At 60.0% G+C, this 25,062-nt stretch overlaps 1 protein-coding gene across 2 annotated transcripts in view; it reads left to right on the top strand.

Annotated features, from left to right (window-relative positions):
• Positions 1-22,898, top strand: part of CHD3 (chromodomain helicase DNA binding protein 3) — a 30,534-nt gene extending 7,636 nt beyond the window's left edge. The window contains exons 6-42 of one of the 2 annotated variants that reach the window (XM_025194347.1): positions 1-91; positions 543-673; positions 857-992; positions 1,166-1,228; positions 1,731-1,936; positions 3,130-3,363; positions 4,437-4,643; positions 5,088-5,299; positions 5,489-5,620; positions 6,499-6,598; positions 6,952-7,143; positions 7,429-7,629; positions 7,844-7,981; positions 8,251-8,372; positions 9,014-9,187; positions 9,502-9,643; positions 9,730-9,861; positions 10,315-10,432; positions 10,574-10,698; positions 11,117-11,348; positions 11,845-12,011; positions 12,134-12,311; positions 13,077-13,142; positions 13,425-13,510; positions 13,722-13,855; positions 14,279-14,423; positions 14,946-15,111; positions 15,235-15,341; positions 15,494-15,638; positions 16,118-16,219; positions 16,769-16,909; positions 18,397-18,505; positions 19,076-19,208; positions 19,467-19,662; positions 21,124-21,287; positions 22,185-22,311; positions 22,522-22,898. The exon at positions 1-91 is cut by the window's left edge and continues 10 nt beyond it. In XM_025194347.1, coding sequence (XP_025050132.1) covers positions 1-91; positions 543-673; positions 857-992; positions 1,166-1,228; positions 1,731-1,936; positions 3,130-3,363; positions 4,437-4,643; positions 5,088-5,299; positions 5,489-5,620; positions 6,499-6,598; positions 6,952-7,143; positions 7,429-7,629; positions 7,844-7,981; positions 8,251-8,372; positions 9,014-9,187; positions 9,502-9,643; positions 9,730-9,861; positions 10,315-10,432; positions 10,574-10,698; positions 11,117-11,348; positions 11,845-12,011; positions 12,134-12,311; positions 13,077-13,142; positions 13,425-13,510; positions 13,722-13,855; positions 14,279-14,423; positions 14,946-15,111; positions 15,235-15,341; positions 15,494-15,638; positions 16,118-16,219; positions 16,769-16,909; positions 18,397-18,505; positions 19,076-19,208; positions 19,467-19,662; positions 21,124-21,287; positions 22,185-22,311; positions 22,522-22,625 — 5,358 coding nt within the window. In that variant the 3' untranslated portion in view covers positions 22,626-22,898. Of the gene's footprint in view, positions 92-542; positions 674-856; positions 993-1,165; positions 1,229-1,730; positions 1,937-3,129; positions 3,364-4,436; positions 4,644-5,087; positions 5,300-5,488; positions 5,621-6,498; positions 6,599-6,951; positions 7,144-7,428; positions 7,630-7,843; positions 7,982-8,250; positions 8,373-9,013; positions 9,188-9,501; positions 9,644-9,729; positions 9,862-10,314; positions 10,433-10,573; positions 10,699-11,116; positions 11,349-11,841; positions 12,012-12,133; positions 12,312-13,076; positions 13,143-13,424; positions 13,511-13,721; positions 13,856-14,278; positions 14,424-14,945; positions 15,112-15,234; positions 15,342-15,493; positions 15,639-16,117; positions 16,220-16,768; positions 16,910-18,396; positions 18,506-19,075; positions 19,209-19,466; positions 19,663-21,123; positions 21,288-22,184; positions 22,312-22,521 lie in introns of both variants that reach the window. The other variant, XM_025194346.1, reaches the window with a different exon arrangement.
• The last annotated feature ends 2,164 nt before the right edge of the window (positions 22,899-25,062 follow it).

Raw genomic sequence — 25,062 nt, 5'->3', positions numbered from 1 at the left:
GTTGCGGAGCAGGTGTCGCCTGCCGTGGCTGCTGTGGCCCCCGAACCCCAGCCCCCACCCGTCCGCAAAGCCAAGACCAAAGAGGGCAAAGGTAAGGAGCGGCTCACTTGGATTCCTGGGTTCTGGCCTGGCTTAGGGAGGGAGGATAAGAGGCAAGGAGGAGCTTTGGGCAAGGAGAGGGTGAAGTCTAGGGACCCAGGAGCCTGGCCACTGGAGTCTAGCCTGGCTTGGGGAGGGTGGTGGGTACTGGAGCAGAGCAAGGCAGGACTCCTGGGTCCTCTCTCAGTTCTGAGGAGGCTGCGGACACAGATGCCTGGGTTCCCTCCTGCCTTTGGAGTGGTCTAAAGCAGGGGGCGGCATAGGGAGCTCGGGCACCTGGATTTTACCCCATCTGGGAGGGGGTGAGGTCTAGAGGGGCCCAGAGCACCTGGGTTCTTTCTCAGTTCTGGGAAGGGAACGGGTTGGGAGCCCTGGGGGTGGTCTGGCAGATTTGTCACCTGTGTGGTTTTGTGTGTACCCCTTCCCACCTCCACTGATGCCAGGGCCTGGACACAAGAAACGGAGCAAGAGCCCACGTATCCCTGAGATGAAGCGGAAGATGAAAGGGAAGAAGATGGCACCGCTCAAGATCAAGCTGGGCATGATTGGTGGCAAGCGCAAGAAGAGCAGTTCGGTGAGCCCCAGTTGCCACCCCTCTGGGCACCCCCTGCCCCTTCCCTCTGGGTCCTGAGTAGATTTCTATGCCCCTGGCCCTGGGGATGTCCCCTGACCCTGCGGCTGTCCGGCTGGTAGGGGTGGTGAGCTGGGATGGAACCCAGGCTTTTGGGCTCCAAGCTGATGGCCAGCTGCCTTGTAGAGCGATGAGGCTGGTGACCTGGAGGAAGAGTCAGACGTGGACAACTCCAGCGTGCACAGCTCCTCGGTGCGCTCGGACAGCTCAGGGCGTGCCAAGAAGCTCAAGCGGGGCCGGCCTGGCCGGAAGAAGAAGAAAGGTGGGAATTGGCTCTGTGGAGAGTAACAAGGGTGGCAGGACAACAGGGTTGCATGAGCTGAGGGTAGCTAGATTGATTGCACCGCCCCAGCTGCTTGTTAACCCTTTACGCCCCCACTATAAGATGCATCCCTTCCCCTCAGGCACCACAGTAACACTGCCTGTTGTTTTCAGTCGTATCCACAGTCCTGAACCGGGATCGAGGCCCCATGGTGCCGGGTGCTGCACAGACGCATGGTGAGAGACAGCCGTGCCCCAAAATGGGTGGGGAGGGGGGGCGCAAATACTGTGCATGCCCTGGACAGATAGTATATACCCTGGGATAACTTACCCTGGAATTCGGAGTGAACAGATGCACCTCTATTCCGGGGTAGCTGCTTGCGGCAGGGGCCAGGATGCAGCCTCAGCACTAGGGGGCAGAGAAGCCTGGAGTGACCTCTTGGAGGCTACTCTAGCATAGAGGCGGGTACACGGTGCTGGTCCCGGGTAAGGTGCTGGTCCTGGGGTAACTAAACCTGGGGTATCTCCCTGCCGAGTCGGGGTAAGTTACACCAGTGAAAAGGCCTCATGCGTGTCCAAATGACACGGGGGTGTTGCGTCAGGCTGTGGACCCCTCCTCCCCACTCCGGAGGAATGAGGGTGGGCATTGATGCCCTGAACAGGTCAGGCAAGGAAACTGAAACACTGCACACAGCAGGAGGGAGGAGGGTAATCTGTGCCCTGCCCCTGCTCTCTGCAGCATCCCCCTTCGTGCCTCTCCGCCCCTTAGTGCCCGGTGAGGAGGAGGTGGACGGCTACGAGACGGACCACCAGGACTACTGTGAGGTGTGCCAGCAGGGCGGCGAGATCATCCTGTGTGACACCTGCCCCCGCGCCTACCACCTTGTGTGCCTCGACCCTGAGCTCGACAAGGCCCCTGAGGGCAAGTGGAGCTGCCCCCACTGTGTAAGTGCCTCGGCCTCTGCACCTCCTCCCCCCAAGCCCCCAGGAAATCACAGCCCTGATCTGCAGGGGACTGTCAGCACATTTACACCACAGTAACTTATTCCAGGAGACAGGTACACACAGACGTCACTTTTACACCGGGGGCACTTATTCTGGTGATCCTGGGGTAAATTGCAGGGGGTGCTTTACAGCAATGGGGGCCAGTCCCCCTACATGTGTGTGTTTAGGGGGGGGAACAAAGACAGCATAAGTAAGCCCTGGACAGATGGTGCGTGTATACCAGAGTAACTTATTCTGGAATACAGCATAGACTAATGCACAATTATCCCAGGATAGCTGTTTGCAGTAGCTGCTTTTCCAGAGGGCCCCTCAGTGTGCAAGGGGCAAAGACACAGTGCTACAGAGAAGGCACATTTGAACTAGGGTAGGTTATTCCACGATTCAGAGTGGACAGACACCCAGTTATCCCAGGGTAACTTGTTCTGGGATGCAGAGCAGAGATGCACAGACATCCTGGGGCAATTTAGTCTGGGATGTGGAGTGGACAGAGGCCCAGGCAGGCATCCTGGGATAACAGTCCAGGATGCAAAGCAGACAGAGGCATAGTTATCCTGGGGTAATGTATTTCGGGATGTGGAGCAGAAAGATGCCCGCTTATCTCAGGGTAACTTATTTTGGGATGTGGGGTGAATAGATGCCCAACTATCACGGAGTAACTTAGTTCAGGATGTGGAGTGGAGAGATGCACAGTTGTCCCAGGGGTAATAGGATGCAGAGTGGAATGATGCCCACTTTTCCTAGGATAACTTATGTGGGATGTGGATTGGACAGACACCCAGTTATCCAGGGTAAGGTGGACTGACACTGCTATTCTGGGATGCAGAGTGGACTTATATGCAGTAACCCTAGGGTAACTTATTCTGGGATACAGAGCAGGCAGGTGCACAGATATCCCAGGGTAACTTATTCTGGCATGCAGAGTAGACAGATGGGTAGTTATCCCAGGGTTTCCTGCAGTCAGTGCTATTACAGGGGCTGGTTCTCCACTGGGGGGTGGGGGGGCATTCCAGCACAACTCCTACACAGATGGCACGTTTAACTTGGGGCAAATGATGCTGGGATCGGGGCAGTTATCCTGGGATAGTGCAGGGGCGTCTTCCTGGCCGCTTGCTTTGACCCCCTTCCCCTCACAGGAGAAGGAAGGGGTGCAGTGGGAAGCCAAGGAGGAGGAGGAGGAGTACGAAGAGGAGCTGGAGGAGGAGGGCGAGAAGGAGGAGGAGGATGACCATATGGAGTACTGCCGGGTCTGCAAGGATGGCGGCGAGCTGCTGTGCTGCGACGCCTGCATCTCCTCCTATCACATCCACTGCCTCAACCCACCTCTGCCCGAGATCCCCAACGGCGAGTGGCTCTGCCCCCGCTGCACGGTCAGCCCCAGGCAGGGGCGGGCGGTGGGGCCAGGAGGCGGAGCCCTGGAGGGGACGGGGGGCTTCAGGAGGGGCAGATGCAGCCACTTCTGGGGTGGGGCATACAGGGACTCTTCATCAGGCACTGGGGTGCAGCCATTTCCGGGGCCTGTGGAAGGACCCCCCCCAACCAGGACAGAGATGCAGCCATCTCTGGGGTGGAGTATGGCCAGGGCCAAGTGTAACAGGGACTGTCCCCACCCAGGGCTGAGATGCAGATACCTCGGGAGGTGGGACTGAGATGCAGACACCTGGTGGGGGCGGGGTTGGGTATAACAGGGACCCCTTACCCAGTGCTGAGATGCAGCCATCTCTGGGGTGGAGTATGGGAGGGATGGGGTATAGCAGGGGCCCCCCACCCAGGGCTGAAATGCAGCCACCTCTGGGATGGAGTATGGGAGGAGGGTTGGGTATAATAAGGACCCCTTGCCCAGCTCTGAGTTGCAGCCATCTCTCGGGTGGGATGTGGGGGAGGTTTGGGTATAATAGGGACTCTCCCACCCAGAGCTGGAATGCAGCCAGCTCTGGGGTGTGGTTTGGGGGGAGGTTGGGTATAACAGGGACTCCATACCCAGCACTGAGGTGCAGCCATTTCTGGGGTGAGACACGGGGGAGGTGTGAGTATAACAGGGACCTCTTGCACAGCTCTGGAGTGGGGCATGGGGAGGGTACTGGGTATAACAGGGATCTGTCCACCTAGGGCTGAGATACAGACATCTCTGGGGTGGGCAATGGAGGAGTGCTGGGTTTTGGGGTGCTGGGGGACTGTCTCAGCCATCTCTGGGGTGGGACATGAGTTGTCTGTGTAAAACAGGGACCCCACACCCAGGGCTGAGATGCAACCAGTTTTGGGGGAGCAAGTGGGGACCTATGGGCACTGCTTTTACAGGCTCCCTCCCCAGCTCCTGAGAAACTGGGGGGCATCCAGCACCAAAATGCAGCCATCTCTGGGGTGCGTTTGGGACAGGAAGTGTCTACATGTGTGTCGGTGGGGGGAACATGGTGCCTGACCAGTCCTTCCCGCTTGTCCTCAGTGTCCCATGCTAAAGGGGCGGGTGCAGAAGATCCTGTACTGGCGCTGGGGGGAGCCACCCCCACCCGTGGCCCTGCTCCCACCCCCTGAGCCAAACGCTGAGCCTGGCCCCCCAGCTAAGGGGCTGCTGGGCCGTTCGGAGCGCGAGTTCTTTGTCAAGTGGGTCGGGCTCTCCTACTGGCACTGCTCCTGGATCAAGGAGCTGCAGGTACCAGGAGGGGAGGTGCAGGGTGAGAGAGAAGGTGAGGGGGCACCCCAGGCTCTGGTGGGGAGGGCGGACCCCAGGGCATGGAGACATGGGGGGTATAACGGGCCCCCCCACCCAGGGCTGAGATGCAGCCATCTCTGGGGTGGGGCTGAGGGGGGTTGGGTATAACAGGGACCCCCCCACTCAGGGCTGAGATGCAGCCATCTCTGGGGTGGGGCCTGTGGGTACTGTGGCGGGGGGGAAATGTGAACACCCCAGGCTGAGGGGGAGGGTCTGGCTGCTCCTCTTGGAGCCTGCAACTGGTGGGGGAGTTTTGGGGTCTAAGCTGTGGGGCACAATCCTGATTGGGGTTGGGGGGTTCACAGGATGGAGCCTGGACAGGGTGAGTGTGTCCGTGCGTCCCCTGACCCCCGATCTCTTACCTCCACCCACCTACCCCCCCAGCTGGAGATCTTTCACCTGGTGATGTACCGCAACTACCAGCGCAAGAATGACATGGATGAGCCGCCGCCGCTGGACTACGGCTCAGGTGACGATGACGGCAAGAGCGAGAAGCGCAAGAGCAAGGACCCGCTCTATGCCGACATGGAGGAGCGCTTCTACCGCTATGGCATCAAGCCCGAGTGGATGGCCATCCACCGCATCATCAACCACAGGTACTGCCCCTCCCTGGACTCCTGCCCATGGAGCACAGGTCCCATCCTGTTCCTCTGCTCCCCTAGGGGATGCCCTGCCAGCCCCTTGGAGAGCCTGGGCAGCCCCCTGACCCAATTTGGTGTGGGGGGTGCTTGAGGGGCCGGCAGGACCCCCCCCAACCGCCTGCCCTCCTTTTGGACCCCCCCCAGCATAGACAAGAAGGGGAACTACCACTACCTGGTGAAGTGGCGTGACCTGCCTTACGACCAGGCCACGTGGGAGGAGGACGAGATGCCCATCCCAGACTACGACTTCCACAAGCACTGCTACTGGAAGCACCGGTACTGGGTCCCCGTCTGTCCATCCCTCTGTCCATCCCATGGGGATGACCCCTCTGACTCTGCATCCCCGGGGCGTGCCTTCTTCTCTGTCAGTCCCTGGGGCATGCGTCTTCCTCTGTCCTTCCTTAGGATACACCCCATGCATCCGTCCATCCTCAGGATACACCCCTCTATCTGTCCGTCTGTCCCTGGGACATGCTCCTCCATCTGTCCGTTTGTCTCTCTCCATTCGTCCATTAGTCTGGCCCAGTCTGTTCTCCCCGCGCCCATCTGTCCACCACCAGTGCATGCGTGGGTGGCTGTCTGTCTGCCTGTCTTTGCCCAAGACTTATCTGTCTGTCCTGGCATGTGCCCCTCCAGTTGCCCCCTGCCTGCTCCCAGCATGTCCATCTGTCTGTCCACCCAGTTTGTCCACTTTGCATCCCCCTGTCCATCAGTCCAGCCGTCTGTTTTCCCTCCCCAGCACCCCTCTGTTCGTCAGTCTACCCAGCCATCCGTCCCCTTCCCTCCCCCTCCACTGCCTGACCTCCATCCATCTATCAGTCCATCCACCTCAGGACACTCCTGGTGCACACCCATCCGTCTGTCTATTCTCCCCCACCCCCCATACAGGGCAGACGGGGGGAGGTTTCTGGCCTGGGGGGGAGGCAGGAGACAAAGGGAGGGGATAGGGGGCAGATGAAAGGGGGGTTCTGGTCTGGGGGATGGCAGACTGGGGGGGACAGGGGGTAGATGGGAGGGGTGTTGTGCTGGCCCAAGGGATTTAGATACCAAGAATGGGTTGAACCCTGGCCAGTGAGGGCTAGTAAACTCGAGGTGGGGTACGGACACACAAACAGAGATTGGGCCAAGGGGTCACTGACCTCCCCCTCCCCCAGGGAGATGTTCATGGGGGAGGACCCAGCCCAGCCCCGCAAGTACAAGAAGAAAAAGAAGGAGCTGCCCCCCGACGAGCCCCCCGAGTCACCCACCAATGATGTGAGTTGGGGCCCGGATGCCTGGGCTCTCTCCAGCTTTGTGAGGGCTAGGGAACAGGGAAGCTGTGTGTCTGGACACCACAAGGGGTGCTAGGAGCCTGGCCACCTGGGTCCTCTCCAGCTCTGGGAGGGGAGTTGGGGCTGGAGGGTTGGAGCAGGAGGTGTTGGAGGCCCCAACACCTGGGTTCTCTCAGCTCTGGGTTGGAAGGGAGTGGAGGGGGCATGGGTGCTGGTGGATCAGAGCGGGCAGTTGGGGCTGGGACACCTGGGTTCTTTCCCAGGAGGGAAAGCCCTGGAGGACTGGAGCAAGGGGCTGGTGCCCAGATGCCTGGGCTCATGCTGGATCTCCCGCAGCCGACAGTGAAGTACGAGACGCAGCCACGGTTCATCACAGCCACGGGCGGGACCCTGCACCTCTACCAGCTCGAGGGGCTCAACTGGCTGCGCTTCTCGTGGGCACAGAGCACTGACACCATCCTGGCTGACGAGATGGGGCTGGGCAAGACCATCCAGACCATCGTCTTCCTCTACTCCCTCTACAAGGAGGTGGGTGGCTCTGGACGCTGGGGTTCCCTCCCTGGTTGGGGAGGAGCTGGGAGCCCAGATGCCTGGGTTCTCTCCTCTTCTGCATGGGGAGTGGTGCTGGTGTGTTTACAGCACTGGCTGCATCTCAGCTCTGTTGTACCCAGCCACCCCACCCCAGAGCAGGCTGCATCTTGGCCCTGTTATACCTGCATCTCAGTCCCGTTACACCCAGCTGCCCCACACCAGAGCAGGTTGCCCCTCGGCCGGGCTGGCGTGTGCAGTGCTTAATGTGGTGTCTCGGCCCAGGGTCACACGAAGGGGCCGTTCCTGGTGAGCGCCCCCCTCTCCACCATCATCAACTGGGAGCGGGAATTCCAGATGTGGGCTCCTGCCTTTTACGTGGTGACCTATACGGGTGACAAGGAGTCGCGCGCCATCATCCGTGAGAATGAGTTCTCCTTCGACGACAATGCCATCAAGGGTGGCAAGAAGGCCTTCAAGATGAAAGTGAGTCCTCCCCTGACACCCGTCCTGGACACCTGGGTTCTCTCTGGGATTTGAGGGGGCTGGCAGTGGGGAGCCCAGAGGCCTGGGTTCTTTGTGAGAATGCATGGAGGGAAGCCCGGATACTTGGTTTCTCTGTGGGGTGGATGTGGAGGAACCAGATGCCTGAGTCCTGCCCCCTGCTCATGGTGCCAACCCCTCCCTCCCCCACCCACAGCGAGAGGCACAGGTGAAGTTCCATGTGCTGCTCACGTCCTATGAGCTGATCACCATTGACCAGGCGGCACTGGGCTCCGTGCGCTGGGCCTGCCTCGTGGTTGATGAAGCCCACCGCCTCAAGAACAACCAGTCCAAGGTGTGCCGGGCCCCGGGGAGGGGGTGGGAGGCAGCCCGGATACCTGGGTCTTCTGCGTGGGCAGCGGGAACCCGGAGTTTCTCACTCAGGGTGGGTTAAAACAAGCCTGGACTCCTGGGTTTTTTCCCCTTTCTGGGGTGGGAGTGGGTTGCTCCCAGTTCTTGGCAGGGGAGGATGGGGCAGCCCGGATGCCTGAGTTCCACCCCAGCGGGCCGGGGGGTGGGGGGATCCCCAGCCCCTAATCACCCCCGCCCCCGGGCTCCTGGCAGTTCTTCCGGGTGCTGAACGGCTACAAGATCGATCACAAGCTGCTGCTGACGGGGACGCCGCTGCAGAACAACCTAGAGGAGCTCTTCCACCTGCTCAACTTCCTCACGCCGGAGCGCTTCAAGTATGGCCAGGGCTGGGGGGCTTTGTACCTGGTGGGGGCCGGCAGCGGGCACTGTGCCTGGTAGGAGCCAGCAGGGGGAGCTGTGCCCAGAAGCGGGGTGCAGCAGGGGGTGCTGTATATGGGGAGGGTGCCATGCCCAGTATATGGGGTCCAGCTGGGAGTGCTGTGTCCAAGAGGGGGGTCCAGCCAGGGGTGCTATGCTCAGAAGTGGGGTGCAGCAGAGGGTGCTGTCTGGGGAGAGTGCTGTGCCCAGAAGCAGGGTCCAACGGGGTGCTGTGCTCAGGAGCAGGGTGAAGCAGAGGGTGCTATGTCCAGAAGTGAGGTCCAGCCAGGGGTGCCAGGCCCAGAAGTGGGGTGCAGCAGGAGATACTGTGTCTGGGGTGGGTACTGTGCCCAAAGTGGGGGTCCAGCTGGGGTGCTGTGCCTGGAGGGGGGTCCAGCCAGGGGTGCTGTGCCCAGTGGGGGCCGTCCAGCCGGGGGTGTGCCCAGAAGCGAGGTGCAGCAGGGGATGCTGTGTCTGGGGCGGGTACTATGCCCAAAGGGGGCTCCACCCAGGGATGCTGTGCCCAGTGCAGGGGTAGGGCTCACCGGGGTTGGGGCAGGGTGCTGAGGCCCCCGTGCCTCTTTGCCCTGCCCCGCAGCAACCTGGAGGGCTTCCTGGAGGAGTTTGCCGACATCTCCAAGGAGGACCAGATCAAGAAGCTGCATGACCTGCTGGGCCCCCACATGCTGCGGCGCCTCAAGGCCGACGTCTTCAAGAACATGCCAGCCAAGACTGAGCTTATCGTGCGTGTGGAGCTCAGCCCCATGCAGAAGTGAGCCCCAGAAGGATCTGGGGATGGGGCCCTGATCTGTGGGAGGGGCGGCAGTGACCCCGAGAAGGCACTAAGGGGGGGCTGTTCTGGTCTGCCTGGAGCCCAGACACCTGGGTGTCTTCGCCTCTCTGGGAGGAGCAAGGGTGGGGTCAGGAGCCTGGACGCCTGGGTTCTCCTGCCACAGGAGGGAAGTGGAGGCTGGTGGGAGTCCAGACACCTGGGTTCTTTTCTGTGTCTCTGGCATGGAAGTTCATGCCCCCCTCCTAGGGGAGGGGGTGCTGGTCCCCCTGGTCTCTGACCCTTGACCCCCACAGGAAGTACTACAAGTACATCTTGACCCGCAACTTTGAGGCACTGAACTCAAGGGGCGGCGGGAACCAGGTCTCACTGCTCAACATCATGATGGACCTCAAGAAGTGCTGCAACCACCCCTACCTCTTCCCCGTGGCTGCCATGGTACAGCCCAGCTGGGGCGGGAGGTGCAGGGGGTGGGGTCCAGCGGGGGGCGCTGGCTCTGAGCCCACCCCTCCACTTCGTGGCAGGAGTCACCAAAGCTGCCGAGTGGGGCCTATGAGGGCGGCGCCCTCATCAAGTCCTCGGGGAAGCTGCTGCTGCTGCAGAAGATGCTACGCAAGCTGAAGGACCAGGGGCATCGTGTGCTCATCTTCTCCCAGGTGTGGGCATGGGCGTGGGTGCGTGGCTCCTCTCGGGGGCATCTGGGGGGTTGGCGGGCATGGGAATGTTTTCTCCTGGGGGTGGGAGCTGGATGTATCTAGCCTTGTTATACCTAGCCACCCCCCCCTAGAGCTGGCTGCATCTTGGCTCTGTTATACCTAGCAGGCCTTACCGCAGAGCTGGCTGCATCTGGCCTTGTTAGATGCATCCAGCTCTACCCCAGAGCTGGCTGCATCTTAGCTTTGTTATATGGAGCTGGCTACATCTTGGCCCTGTTATACACAGCTGTCTCCACCCCAGAACTGGCTGCATCTTGGCTTTGTTATATGCAGCCATCTCCACCCCAGAGTTGGCTGCATCTCAGCCCTGTTATACTCAGCCATCCCCATCCCAGAGCTAGCCGCTCCCCCAACCCTCCCTTCTCAACCATCTCTTCACTCGCTGGCCCCCAGATGACGAAGATGCTGGACCTGCTGGAAGACTTCCTGGATTACGAAGGCTACAAGTATGAGCGCATTGATGGCGGCATCACGGGCACCCTGCGGCAGGAGGCCATCGACCGCTTCAATGGTAAGGGCTGGCTGGCACCTGGTGTTGTATGTCAGGGTCACTCCCCACCCCCCAACACTGGGCTAATCTGGGCAATGGTTGTGTGTCTGCCCCATCCTGGGGTAACTGAGATCCGAGCCACTGAGCCTCTGCTTTGTACAGCTCCTGGCGCGCAGCAGTTCTGCTTCCTGCTGTCCACACGGGCAGGTGGGTTGGGCATCAACCTGGCCACGGCTGACACCGTCGTCATCTTTGACTCGGACTGGAACCCGCACAATGACATCCAGGTGGGTGCTGGGGGCTTTGTTATCTGCCCACTTGTGTCCTGGGCTGGGTGGGTGCCGCGGTGCTGGGCATGCGGGGCTGTACAAAAGGAAGCCTGGAAGCGGGGCTGTCTCAGAGGGAGGGTCTGGGCTGGGCCAGGGTGTCTGGCATTGTACAGATCCCCTAGCTGAGATCAGGGCTGTGCTAGGTGCTGTACAGACCCCCCCGGCCAGCATTGGGACTGTGCCAGGCGCTATACAGACCCCTCAGCTGAGATTAGGGCTGTGCCAGGTGCTGTATAGACCCTCAAGCCGGGCTCGGGGGGTGTGCACTCAGAGCTGTCCAGCCGCCCGGTCTGGCGTTTGCAGCTGATGCCCAGCCATCTGGCCATGGCCCGGAGCTGCCTGACCTGACACCCCCACCCTCACCCTCCCTGTGCAGGCATTCAGCCGCGCCCACCGCATCGGCCAGGCCAACAAGGTGATGATCTACCGGTTTGTGACGCGAGCCTCGGTGGAAGAGCGCATCACACAGGTGGCCAAGCGCAAGATGATGTTGACACACCTGGTGGTGCGCCCGGGCCTGGGCTCCAAGGCCGGCTCCATGTCCAAGCAGGAGCTCGACGACATCCTCAAGTTTGGCACTGAGGAGCTCTTCAAGGACGAAAACGAGGGTGAGAGGGCAGGGCCTGTGCAAGGGGCAGGACCAGTGGCGAGGTGGGCAGGGCTTAGCTGGGAGGTCAGGGTCCTAGGGAGAGGGATGGAGTGGGACTGACCAATACGGAGCGGGGATGGAGGCAGGACCAACAAGAACAGGGCAGGGCTTAGGTGGGGTAGCTTGGGGGCAGTTGGGGCTAGGACAAGGCGGAGCCAACCAGGGTAGGATGGGGTTTAGCCAGTGGGGGGTGGGGCAGAGCCAACCAGGGGGGGGGGGGGGGGATAGGGCAATGTGGAGCCAACTGGAGTAGGGTGAGATTTAACCAGCAGTGGGTGGGACCAGGGGGAGATGGGGCAGAGTCAGCCAGAATGAGGTAGGACTAGGAGAGGGGGCGGGGCACCTGGGCAGAAGGGTGGGGCTTGCAAGACCTGGGGGTGGGACGGCCCTGTGGGGAGGGAAGGGGCTGCTGGGTGGGGGGCCCATATCCTACCATGCCCTGCGATGCCCAGCAGGGGACAACAAGGAGGAGGACAGCAGTGTCATCCACTATGACAACGAGGCCATCGCCCGCCTGCTGGACCGCAACCAGGATGCCACCGATGACGCTGACGTGCAGAACATGAATGAGTACCTGAGCTCCTTCAAGGTGGCACAGTATGTGGTGCGCGAGGAGGACAAGGTGAGGGGCTGTGGGTCAGGAGTGAGGGGCACTGGTAGGGCAGGAGGGGCAGATGGCCGTGGTCCGGGAGTGAGGGGCATCAGCTGGGTGGAGTTGTCCCTGACCTCCTCCTGCCCCCACAGATCGAGGAGATCGAGCGGGAGATCATCAAGCAAGAGGAGAACGTGGACCCTGACTACTGGGAAAAGCTGCTGCGCCACCACTACGAGCAGCAGCAGGAGGACCTGGCGCGCAACCTGGGCAAGGGCAAGCGCGTGCGCAAGCAGGTCAACTACAACGATGCTGCCCAGGAAGACCAAGGTCAGCCCCTCCCTGGGGGGTGCCCACTGCCCTCCCAGCCCCCGCCCCCAGATCACCTCTCTGCCTGACCAGTGGGCCCTGGGCTGCAGCTTTCCCAGGCCTGGAGGCATTCGGGAATGCGGATTGGGGATGATGCTCCTCTCCTCAGGGGTTCTGGGGGGTGGGGCACCATGCCTCAGTGTCCCCGATCCTGGATGAGACTGTTGAGGGTGGCAAGTGGGGTCTTGCCTCAGTTTTCCTCATTTTAGGGGGGCGTTCGGGCACCAGCATCTTGTGCGTGGCATGGTGGAAGGTGGCAAGTGGGGTCATGCCTCAGTTTCCCAACTTTTGGGGAGGGGTTTGGGCACCAGCATCCTATACATGGGACTGTGGGGGGTAGCAGGTGGGGGTCATGTTTCAGTTTCCCCGCTTTTAGGCGGGGGGTTGGTCACTGGGGTCCCTTGCATGGGACTGTGGAGGATGGCAACTGGGGTTGTGCCTCAGTTTTTCCCCACTTTTTGGGGAGGATTGAGGCACCAAGGTCTCATGCATGAGACTGTTGAGAATGGGGGGGGGGGGGGGGTTGTGCCTGTTTAGCTGCTCCTGGAAGCATCTCAGAGGGCCAGGAGCTGGGGGGGGGGGGGGGGAGGGGGTTGTGCCTGTTTGTCTGCTCCTGGAAGCATCTCAGAGGGCCAGGAGCTGGGAGAGGGAGGTGGTGGAGGTGGGGGGTGAATGCCAGCGAGCGAGGGGGCGCTGCTCTGACTGCAGCCTGGCACCATGTTGCAGACAACCAATCTGAGTACTCGGTGGGCTCCGAGGAGGAGGACGAGGACTTCGACGAGCGGCCAGAAGGTACCAAACAATTCCAGCCCAGTCTGTGCAGCCCCTGTTGTGGCCCTGATCCTGGCCTGGGGGTCTGTACAGACACTGGTGTGACCCCAATCCCAGCTTGGGGATGTGTAGAGTACCTGGCATGGCCCCAATCCCACCCTGGGGGCCTATACAGTGCTTGGTGTGGCCCCGATCCCACCCTTGGGGGTCTGTACAGTGCCTGGCGCAGCAGGTCCTATCTGTAGGGGTACGGAGTGGGGGGGGTCCTATAGACTAGGCACTGACCTCCAAATCCCCTCCCAGGTCGGCGCCAGTCCAAGCGCCAGCTCCGTAACGAGAAGGACAAGCCCCTCCCCCCGCTCCTGGCCCGTGTGGGCGGGAACATTGAGGTGAGTGACAGGGGCAGGTCCCACCCCCTCCTCCCCAGGGGTTTCTGGCAGCTTGGACGCCTGAGTTCCTTCTATCTCTGAACAAGGAGTGGGGTCTAGGGAGCTAGGGCAGCGGAGGCTTGGACACCTGGGTTCTTTCCAGGTCTAGTGGTGAGCTGGGAGCCCGCACGCCTGGGTTCCCCCTGCTGCCCACCCTCCCCTCTGCCCGCAGGTGCTGGGCTTCAACACGCGACAGCGCAAGGCCTTCCTCAATGCTGTGATGCGCTGGGGGATGCCGCCCCAGGATGCCTTCACCTCCCAGTGGCTGGTGCGGGACCTGCGGGGCAAGACGGAGAAGGAATTCAAGTAGGTGCCTCCACCCCCTGGATGCCCCCAATCCCAGCATGCTCTCTGATCTGGGTGGAGCATCACTGTGACCTCTGACCCCAGGTCTGTAGAGGGCCATGTAGCTCCCCTGTAGTTCCTGGTCCTGCTGCCAAGTGATGATGCCCTTACTCAGCAGAGTGGGCAGGGCCTGCTTTCCTGGGGGCGGGGCCAAGCCCCCCCACGCCTCCCTCTCTCAGGCCCATAGTAGCTGCCCATGCCAGGCACCCAGGCGGCGGGGTGCTCCAGTACAGCCTCCCCACCCATCCCCCATGCCAGGGCATGGCACATGTCCACCCCATGCACCCATGAGGATGAGATGGCCTGGCTGATGGCAGCACCTGGGGAGGGGGGATGTTGCAGGGGACACATGGCCTGTGTGCCCACTGCCTGCCCCCCCCACAGGGCCTACGTATCACTGTTCATGCGGCACCTGTGCGAGCCAGGGGCCGACGGCTCAGAGACTTTTGCCGATGGGGTCCCGCGTGAGGGACTCTCGCGCCAGCAGGTGCTCACCCGCATTGGCGTCATGTCCCTCGTCAAGAAGAAGGTACTGTGACCCCGGAGCCTGGCAGGGGGTTGCTGAGAGCACTGTTATACCCAGCCAGGTCCACCCCAGAGTTGGCTGCATCAGGCTCTGTTATGCTTAGCTGTCCCCACCCCACAGCTGGTTGCATCTAGTGCCCTGTTACACCTGGCCACCCCCACCCCAGAGCTGGCTGCATTTAGCCTTGTTATACCCAGCTAGCCCCACCCCAGAGCTGTCTGCATCTCAACTCTGTTATGTACCCAGAGATGCTGGCATGAGGCTCCTGGGTGGCTGGTGGCTAAATCCCCTGGGCATTGCTTGGAGCACCCTGTTTGCAGCCTACAAAGGAGTTGGCTTCAGGCCAGGGGCTCTGGGCATGACATGGCTGCTCCAGGCCAGCTGTGTTGCCTCTCAGCTGGCTGGCATCTCAATTCCTTGGCTGCCAGTGAGTGCCCTGGAGTCACCCAGGAGCTGGGCTGGTCTAACAGGGCTGAGTGTGGGCTGTGGAAGTTTGCCTGGGGCTGACCGCTGCTGTGCCCATAGGTTCAGGAGTTCGAGCACATCAACGGGCGCTGGAGCCTGCCTGAGCTGATGCCTGATGCCAGCGCCGACTCCAAGCGATCGTCCCGCGCCTCCTCACCTGCCCTCAAGACAGCCACGCCCACGCCCGAGCCCAGCTGCACCACCACACCCTGCACCTCCAAACCTGGTGTGCTGCGGGGCTGCTGGCTGTACTGGGAGGGGGTTTTGGGTGCAGGAGACAAAGGGGCAGGGCCTAGCATGGGGGCACACGAGTGGAGCCTGCTATGACACTGCCTCCTCCCCATCCCAGCCACACCAGCGCCCAGTGACAAGGGAGAAGGGCTGGTACCGCCCGAGCGGGACGAGCTGGACCTGAAGGACGAGAAGGAGCCCAAGGGCGACAAGATGGAGGTGGAGGTGGGTCCCCAAAGGGGCTGCCTCCTCCCTCATGCCCCAAAACCCCAGGCAGCTCCTTCCCCTTTTTGGGGCTTGGAACGAGGCCCTGATCCTGGCCAGGGCCTCCTGTGGCCCTCGGTGGTAGGGGTTAAACATCTCCCTCTCCCCGACAGGCATCTGAGCCACCTGCCCCCCCTGCCTCCCCTGGAACCGAGGCTGAGGGGGCCAAGAAGCCAGAGGAGGAGGAGCCGTCCGAGCGCAGAGACAAGGAACCGCCAGCAGCTGAGGGTGCCACCAGCGACGACAGGGACAAATGTGGTAACAGCTGGCACCGAACAGTGGGGTCTGCGCAGTGCCCGGCGCTGGGGAAATGCACAAGTGCCTAATGTGGCAGGGCCCAGTTGCAGCCTGCAGGGAGTGTACAACACTTGGCGCAGCCCCAGTCTCAGCCAACGGGGTCCTTACAGTGCCTGGCACCTGTCTGATATCTGCCTGGGGGTCTATACGGTGCCCAGTGTGGCCTTGATCCTGGCTGGGGGAATTTGTATAGAGCCTGGCACAGTCTTGATCTCGGCCTGGGGGTCTGAGCAGCTGGGAAGGGAAGGCGCCCCCCCCCCCCCCGTGGGGGGGGGGTACACTCCTGCCTGTTCCATGCAGTCTGCTCCCTCTCCCTGAGATCTGTGCCTCAGTTTCCCCACCTGGGCATATCTCACTGTGGGGGAAAGGAAGCTGTGGCACATTGAACCTAGGCGTCCCCGCCCTCAGCCTGACGTGTCTCCTCCATGCTCACCTTGCAGGGCTCGACGGGGAGAAGCTGGCAGGGGAGAAGGCTGAAGAGAAGCCCCTGGAGAGTGAGGAGTTGAAGAAGGGGGTGGGCGAGACGCTGGATGTGAAGAAAGGTGGGGCAGGGAGTTGGGAGTGGGTTGGGCAGGGGCTCTGGGGCCTTGGAGGGCAGGGGGTAGGTGGGCAGTTCCCCTGTAAGCCTGCCAACTGGGCAGAACTCTGTCATCTGTCTCATTTTAATGGTTGACCCTGAACCCTAACGATGACAACTTTGGTCAACCTTAATCTGCTTCCTTGCCAGGATTGTGGGTGGACCCAGCTGTCATGGGTGGGTCAGGGCAGGGAGAGGGGGTCTTTGGGGGGCTTGATCAGGCAAGGAGGGTGAGAGGGTCCCTGGTTGAGCCAAGGAGGCTCCGTGAGGTACTGACAACTGGATGGAGACGGTTACTGGATGGGGGAAATCCCTTCTGGACCCACATATGGTCGGAGCAGATGCATAGCAGATTCCCATCGAGCCTGTTCTCTGGCCAGAGGCATGTCACCCATCCCAATCAAGCCGTTAACTCTGAGCCCTAATGACGCTCCTTGCGACTGTTCCCTTTCCAGAGCAGTGGGTGGAACTTTTGGTCACGGGTGGCAACGTATACTGTTTACTTGTCTTGCAGAAGAGGTAAAGGCAGAGAAGGAGCTGGGCAGGGCACCCAGGGGCGGGAGCCTGAAGGACGAGGGCCGGGCCAACGGGCGGCGGGATGACAAGACTGACAAGCCCCGGTTCATGTTCAACATTGCCGATGGCGGCTTCACCGGTGAGGGTGGCTGGGTCCCTGGGGTGGGGTGCTACCTGGGTCATGGATGCATGCTGTCCTCTTGAGTGGTGAGCACGGAGCTCTGGGACAGAAGCTAGTCTTAGAGGGTAGCATGGAGGGGTAAGTGCCCTGAAGGATGGCCTGACTGGGACAGAAGGAGGTTTCCTGGCACCAAAAAGCCAAATCTAATCACTTTTGGCATCAAGATGTGACAGGTAGGAGAGGAAGGCCACCTAGAGCAAACTGGAGTAGGAGAATGGGTATAGGGCAGCTCTCCCTGGAGGTGGGGCCTGTTTATTCCCCCCTAAATTAAAAAATAATTTTCTTACTGACAGTGCCAACATTTTCATAACAAAACCTTTTCCCCGATGTCTATTTTACTGCATGTAATGGTTGCCTTCTTGTCAGGCCCCGGATGGCAGAGACAAGAGTGGAGGGGGTTGGGCTCAGGGGTTTAATACCAGCCACAAACAGTCATTTTGGTCGTTAGGAAAAAGTTGGCAGGTTTGTCAGTGTTAAAAAAAAAAAAAAAAAAAAGTAAAAAATGTTCTGGGGTCAGCAGCCCTGCAGTGGTTTTACACCAGGGTTGGGCAAAATGGCAGAGCTGGCTGTCAGCCAGACTCTGTTTCCCAGCAGCCACTGCCTGCGTTGCAGCTGGTTTCCGTGAAGACCCCAGGAGCATCGATGCCATGACACCAGGGTTTCCGTGGAGACTGGCCCCAGCAGTGCTGCTCCGGGCCTGGGGCTGGGATCTTACAGTGGTGACTATGCTGTCACCACTGCAAGATCCCAGCCCCAGAGCAGCTCCCTGCCCAGCTGCGCTGTCCTGCCCATGCACTGTCACGACCCCACTGCTATTGGGGTCTTCATGGAAACCGGCCACAACGATGTGGCAGGAAATGGAGTCTGCTGTGGGCCTCATCTGGCCTGCAGGCTGAACTTTGTCTGCCCCTGTTTTACACGGTGCTGCCTGCCCAGGGATCCCCTACTCACCCCAGAACCCTGAGGTGCCCGCTTGCCCCCGCCACTAGCCGTACCCCTGCCGGCCCCATCCTGGCATGGACATGCTAGGATTGAGAGTGGAAAGAGGAACTGTGGAGGCTCCAATGAGTGCTGCTCCGCCCTCTGTGTCTGGGGTTGATGCTGGGATCTTGAAATAAGCTCAGGGTTGCTTTGTTTTTTAATTGTTTTTATTTTTTTTTATTGATGGTTCCATTTTTTATGGGCTTCATGGGCAGGTGTTTTGGGGCTGTTTTCGTTTGTTTGTTTTTAACTGACCATCCATAAATTCTACTGAATTTTTTTCTTTTTCTTTTTTCTTTTTACTTACCATCTGTAAATTGTACTGATTGTTCATAACCCTGGCCCCAATCCTGGCTTGGGTTCTGCGCAGAACCTGGTGGGTCAGGCCCCAATCCAAGCCTCGGAGTCTGTGCAGTGCCCGGGGCTGACCCTCCATCCTGTCCCTCTCCCCCTCTTTCCCCCAGAGCTGCACACGCTGTGGCAGAATGAGGAGCGGGCGGCCGTATCCTCGGGGAAGCTCAACGAGATCTGGCACCGGCGCCACGACTACTGGCTGCTGGCCGGCATCGTACTGTATCCTGTAGCTGACATGGGGAAAGTGTGGGGCAGCCTGAATGCCTGGGTTCTCTCCCAGCACTGGAAGTGGGGGCGGTGGGGCTGGTGTGGGGGGGAGCTCAGGCACCTCGGTTATCAACTTGCTGGCAGATTGGATTGAGCGGGGGGGCTGGGAGCGCGAACAGCTGGGTTCTCTCCCAGCTCTGGGAGGAGAGTGGGGTCTGGGTGGTCAGAGCAAGGGGGCTGGGAACCCAGATGCCTGGGTTCTCCCTGCTGTACCAGGGGAGTTGGAGCTGGTAGTCTGGGAGCTTGGACACCTGGGTCCCCTTCCAGCTGTGGCAGAGGGTGGGAGAGGCTGTGGATTGAGTTGCGGGTTGGTTCTCTGGGTCAGGAGCAAGATCTGGTGGCTTGGAGAAGGGGATCAGGTACCCGGAAACCTGGGTTTCCTGGGTGATGAGAAGGGTCTTGTGGGATAGAGCCAGGGGGTTGTTGGGTGCCCACCTGGACACTTGGGTTCTCTGGGCTGAGGGGGGCGGGGGCTCCTGGACACCTGGGTCCCCTGGGGCAACGTGCTCCTTAGCACCACAGGCATGGCTACGCTCGCTGGCAGGACATCCAGAATGATGCCCAGTTCGCCATCATTAACGAGCCTTTCAAGACGGAGGCCAACAAGGGCAACTTCCTGGAGATGAAGAACAAGTTTCTGGCCCGTCGCTTCAAGGTGGGCAGGGCCAGGCAAGGAGGGTGTGGGGCCTGGGTATACCTCCATGCCCCTGCAGCCTAGGGGGAGCCAGCATGGGAGGGACGGAGAGAGGGAGAATAGGGCATTGTGGGATGCTGTTGGTTACAGGGTTGGTTACCTTCTAACCAGTCCCTGTCCTGTGAGCAGAAATGTGGGTGAAGCCGGGGGGCAACGTGGTCACAGGGAAGAGTTGAGGCCAGGGCTGGGTGCCCGGGGCTGACCCACCTGTGCCCGCAGCTCCTGGAGCAGGCACTGGTGATTGAAGAACAGCTCCGGCGCGCTGCCTACCTGAACATGACGCAGGACCCAAGCCACCCAGCCATGGCCCTCAATGCCCGCTTCGCAGAGGTGGAATGCCTGGCTGAGAGCCACCAGCACCTGTCCAAGGAGTCACTGGCAGGCAACAAGCCGGCCAACGCCGTGCTGCACAAGGGTAAGCGGCGGGCAGGCCGCCGGGCCCCGCGCGCGCAGGCCCCGTAGCCGCTCTGTACCGGGACCGCGCGACCATTAAACCGGGCTCTGCTCGCAAACGGCGCTGTCTGCGGTTGTCTCCTTCCGCGCGGGCTCTGTGTCCTCTGCTGTGTCCGCTGAGTATCTCTGGTGTATCCATTAAGTATTCTCTGAGTATCTCTGGTGTATTCGCTGAGTATCTCTGGTGTATCCATTGAGTATCTCTGGTGTGTCTGCTCAGTACCTCTTGTGTATCTGCTGAGTATCTTTGATGTACCCGTTGAGTATCTGCTGAGTATCTTCTGATTATCTCTGGTGTATCTGCTGAGTATCTCTCATGTACCTTCTAAGCATTTCTGGTGTTTTCGCTGAGTATCCACTGAGCATCTCTAATGTATCCTCCAAATTTCTCTGAGTATCCTCAGAGTGTCTCTGGTGTATCCATTGAGTATTCTGAGTATCCACTGAGCAACTCTCATGCATCCCCTGAGCATCTTGGTGTATCCTTGGGTATCCATTGAGTATCCTCTGAGAATCTCTGGTGTATCCATTGAGTATCCTCTGAGTACCTCTGGTGCATCCTCTGAGTATCCTCTGAGTATCTCTGCTGTGTTGCTGAGTACTTCCATGCTCTGGCCCAAGTCTCAGAGGAGAATCTCACATCTGCTGTGTGTCGCTGTGGGGGGACATGCTGAGTAGGTGAGGGGTATTCCCTGAGTATCCCTGGAGTACCTGCTGAGTATTCCCTGTGCATCTACTGAGTATCTGAAAGGGGGACTGGGCTCCCACATTTAGCTGCAGGGTATCCTTCATTTATCTGTTGGCTGAGCAAGGTGTATGCATTGAGTACCTCTGGACGCTGCCCTGAGTATCACAGGAGTACGTCTGGAGGATCTCCGCGTATCCCTGGGGGATGCGCTGAGAATGTGAGGGGTATTCCCGAGTACCCTAGGGCGGTATCTGCAGAGTATCCCCTGAATATCCCGTAGGGATCTTCTGAGTAAACCCCTAGTAGCAAAGCAGCATGCCCCGAGCATCTCCCCCGGGCCTTGCTCTGGGGTACTGGGGGCCCTCTGAGCACCTCGGGGGTGGGCACGTGCCCGGGGGGGAGGAGCCAGCGCCGATCCCCGCCGGGGGAGGAGCTGCCGTGGCCCGCGAGTATCCTTTGAGTAGCTCTGGGTAACGCTTGTGTACTCCTTCCCCCCAAGTATCATGTGAGTATCTCCCGTGTATCTCGTGCTCCCCCCCACTCCCCAGTACCCCCCACCCGTCCGTCCGTTTCCCGCTGTGTCTGTCCGCAACGTACTCCCCCTGCCCTGCCCCCCGGACCCCTGGGCCCTGGCCCCTCTCCCCGGGTTGGGGGGGCAAGGCAGGTGGGGCGGGCTGGGCCGAGGCCCTGCCCCCTCCCCGGGCTGACCTGTGTGTCTCTGTCTCCCCGCCCCAGTGCTGAACCAGCTGGAGGAGCTGCTCAGCGACATGAAGGCCGATGTGACCCGCCTGCCTGCCACGCTCTCCCGCATCCCGCCCATCGCCGCCCGCCTCCAGATGTCGGAGCGCAGCATCCTCAGCCGCCTGGCCAGCAAGGGCACCGAGAGCCAGCCCACCCCGGTAACACCTGGCCCTGCGCCTGGCCCAGCCCGGCCAACCCTCCCCCACCACCGGGCTAGCAAGGGTACTAAGAGCCAGCCAGGCCTGGCCCCTGCCCCCACAAGCTGGCCGTGCCCCAATGCAGCTGTACCCGTGGGAATGGAAATGATATTGGTTATACCAAGCAGCCACAGGCCGGCCCTGCTCTGGCACTGTGGTAACCACCAGGCCAGGCCCACCCCAGTGCCACAGTAACCACCAGGCCAGGCCCTGCCCCCAGTCCCATGGTAACCACCAGGCTGGGCCTCGCCCCAGTGCCATGATAGCCACGTGGCCGGGCCCCTCCTCCGAGACTCCAGTTCCTGTTGCCCCTTGGCCTAGTTAGAGCGCGGGGGCCTTTCTCCTGTACCTGTTGCCCTGGAAATGGATCAGGGCCTGGCCCCACCCATTGCCCCAGTAGCTCCGCCCGCAGCTGAGGGCCAAGGACAGGGTCAACCTGCACTTCATAGACTGACTGAAGCAGGGACATGGCTGTTACTGCGGTAACAGTCAGGGCCCTGTCTCTGTCTCCTGATAAGGCCCCCTAGTTACCATGGTAATGCACAGGGGGCTGGGTGGGGGGGACTGGACTCATGTGGCATCAGTGGGTTGGACCCATTGCCATGGTAACATCTCCTGGAGCAGAGAGAGCCTTATCCTTCACCTCTGGTTGCTGTGGTAACCGGGAGGGCACCCCCTGTTGCCTGGCTACATCCTGAGAGGTACACCCTGCCCCCCATTGTTAGGGTGAGCCAACCCCCATTGCCATGGTAACCATGGGGTAGTGCATATTTGCCACTATGGTGCCAGGGGTAGATCGTCACCGTCCCCCAGTTCTGTGATGTCATGGACCCTCACCCCTACCCCGCTCTCTTCCAGGCCTTCCCACCAGGTCCCTATGCCACCCCCCCTAGCTATGGGGGCTCCTTCGGGGCGGCCCCTCCCGGGGTCCTGCCAACTGGGGGCGCCAACTACAGCCAGATGCCAGCCGGGTCCTTCATCACAGGTCAGGGGGCGGGGCCACGTGGACACCTGGGCTCTGGGAGGGGATGGGGAGCAGGTGAGAGCAAGGGGCGGGCAGGGCTGGGAGCCTGGACACCTGGGTTCTCTGGGAGGTGAGTGGGGCCTGGTGGGTTAGAGCAGGGAGGGCTGGGAGCCCAGACATCTGGGCTTCCTGCCCACCCCCTCATGCCCCCGGTTCCCCGCCCCACTGCAGCTGCGGCCAATGGCCCCCCGGTGTTGGTGAAGAAGGAACGGGAGGGCGACGGGCTGGAGCGGAAGGAGCCGCGCGGGAGCGAGGTCATCTGCATCGACGACTGAGGCACATCCCTGCCTTGCCCTCGCCCCCTGCCCTCACCCCCACCTGCCCCCTGGGGGGACGGGGCCTGTAAATAGGACATGGTGGAGGAGGGGCATAGGGGGTGGGGCATTGGTAGAGGGGGCCCACGGCCCCTTCACCCACCCCCCCCAGGACCAGACGGGGGCAACTATAAATATGAATATATATATATATATACACACACACATACTGTACGGGGCCCTGCCCCCACCCCACCTCCCCAGCCCCTCCCAGGTGGGGGCAGCCCCTCTGCAGCCTGGTTCACTTCTTGTTTAAACCTTGCAGAATAAAGCGGCGCCGTTTGCTCGGCAATGTCATCCGGCTCTGCCTATCATTGGCCGATGCCCTGGGTGGGGCGGGGTGCCCTGCCACACTGTTGCTGCTGATGGTCAGTAAAAAAAATACAGCTCAAAAGGGCTATTAGTAAAATCTGCAGTAAAACTGCAGCCTCTGTAGAAATACAAGGCAGCTGTAGCTTGGCTAGAGCAGGGCCCCCTGGTGTCTGAATGTGATCACAGCACCCTGTGTGGGGCATTATCCCAGCCATGTGCTGCTGCTGGGTCCTGGATGGCCTGTAACGTATCCGAGTCACCAGCTGGCTGCTTTTGGACTGGCATCTGGGCACAGATTTGCCGGGGAGTGGATCCGCTCGAGTAAGAGGCAGGTTGTGGGAGGGGAGTAGATGGTCCCTGGCAGGGGCAGGTGGGTGCAGCAGGGCACAGGCCTGTCAAAGGTTTTCCTCATCTTTACCCTCAACTTCCCTTGCTGCAGCCTGAGCCCATTGTTCCTTGTTCTGTCATTGGAGAACAGTCTAGCTCCATGCTCTTTGAAGCCACCCTTCAGGGAGGTGACGGCTGCTATTCAGTCCCTCCTTGGTCTTCTCTTCTGCAGCTCAATCAGCCCAGGACCCTCAGCTTCTCCTCACCTGTCCTTTGTCCCAACCCTGGAACTATGTTTGTTGCCATCTGCTGGAGTCTCCCATCCTTCTTGCCTACAACTGGACACAGGACTCCAGATGTGGCCTCCCCAGTGCCCAATAGAGGGAAAGAATCACTGCCCTCCATCTCCTGACAACACTCCTCCCCATGTGGCCCAGGATGCCCTCAGTCGCCTTGGCAACCAGGGCTCCCTGCTGGCTCCTATTCAGCTTCTTGCCCCCTGTCTCCATCCCAGGTGCTTGTCTGCATAGATGCTTTGGAGCCAGGCAGTCCCCAGCCTGCCCCAGGGCCAACAGTTGCTCCATCCTCAGAGCAGGACTTTTTACTAACAACTGAACTTTTTTTAACCTTCCTCCCCCATGACCTTTGAACCCAACCCTTTGCCTTGGGGCCTGGCAGAAACCAGAAAACAATTGTGATGTTAAAATGATGTTGGTTAAAAAAAAAAAAGTTTGGGTGTTGGAAAAAGTCAGTAAAATAGTTTGATTGGTTAAAAAAACACCCCCAAACTCCCAGATTGACAGGAAAGCGGATTCCTCTCTGCTGCCAAGTGGCTCGAAAGGCTCAAAAGTGGCCCACCCCCACTCCCCAACAGTGTCTGGCCATTTAAAGGGACAGACAACAAATTGCTCACATCATTCTTTATCCTTCCTGTTGCCATGTCCTGCTGTTATTGGAATTCAGCTGGGTGCCGAGTTTGGATGTCATACTGAATGTAATAATAGTTTGAACACTTGTAATAGTTGCCCATTAGCCAGTTTAGAAAAAGGCGAGGTTCATCTTCTTATCTAGGTTCATTGTTTTACCTGGCCTTACAACGAAGGGGTTTAAAGTCTTGGCTCCTCGATCTTATCTCTAGAGGCCTCTAACAAGTTATCCTAAGGGCCAGAGAAAAATGACCCTTAAGCAAAAATTCTGAGAGATCAAAACCCTAGAGGCCTTTTGAAAGGGGGTTGTAAAAGAAAGGTCACCACAGTGGTAAGGAAAATCTTCCAAAGCAAAATTTAAGATAAACTAAATAGTCAGAAGACAAATTATGTTGCGGAAGACAAACTGACCACCTAGCAAAAAACCTGTTGAGTAAGATCCGAGCCCAAATTTGGGAGTACTGAAGAGTAGGCAAAGAAAGCCAGGTGGGTAAGGCCTGCTGAAGGTGCAGCTGCCTTCATCCCAAAACTCTACGCTCAGACACAATGAGATGGCTCGGTGCCCCCAGCCTCCCTGAGCCTGCCCCAGGTAACAAACACCCTACACGGTGAGCATGAAACACCTCCAGGACCACCCCCCCCCATGAACAATGCACTCTTCTGTTGTCCGCTTCTCTTGGGAGGGTCTTGGCACCAGCTCCAGCCCACCTACCAGGCACCACCTGGCTGCTTCTTGCATGGCAACGGAGCCAGCTGGCAGCAGCAAACCTGAGCCAGCACCTGTGTCCCCCCCCCAAGTACTGTAATTACCTACCATGTTTGTTTGGGGGGGG

Source organism: Alligator sinensis, unplaced genomic scaffold (assembly GCF_000455745.1).
Source record: "Alligator sinensis unplaced genomic scaffold, ASM45574v1 scaffold1745_1, whole genome shotgun sequence".
NCBI lineage: Eukaryota > Metazoa > Chordata > Crocodylia > Alligatoridae > Alligator > Alligator sinensis.
The sequence above is the reverse complement of the archived record's forward strand: the minus strand, read 5'-3'. Positions and strand labels throughout refer to the sequence as shown.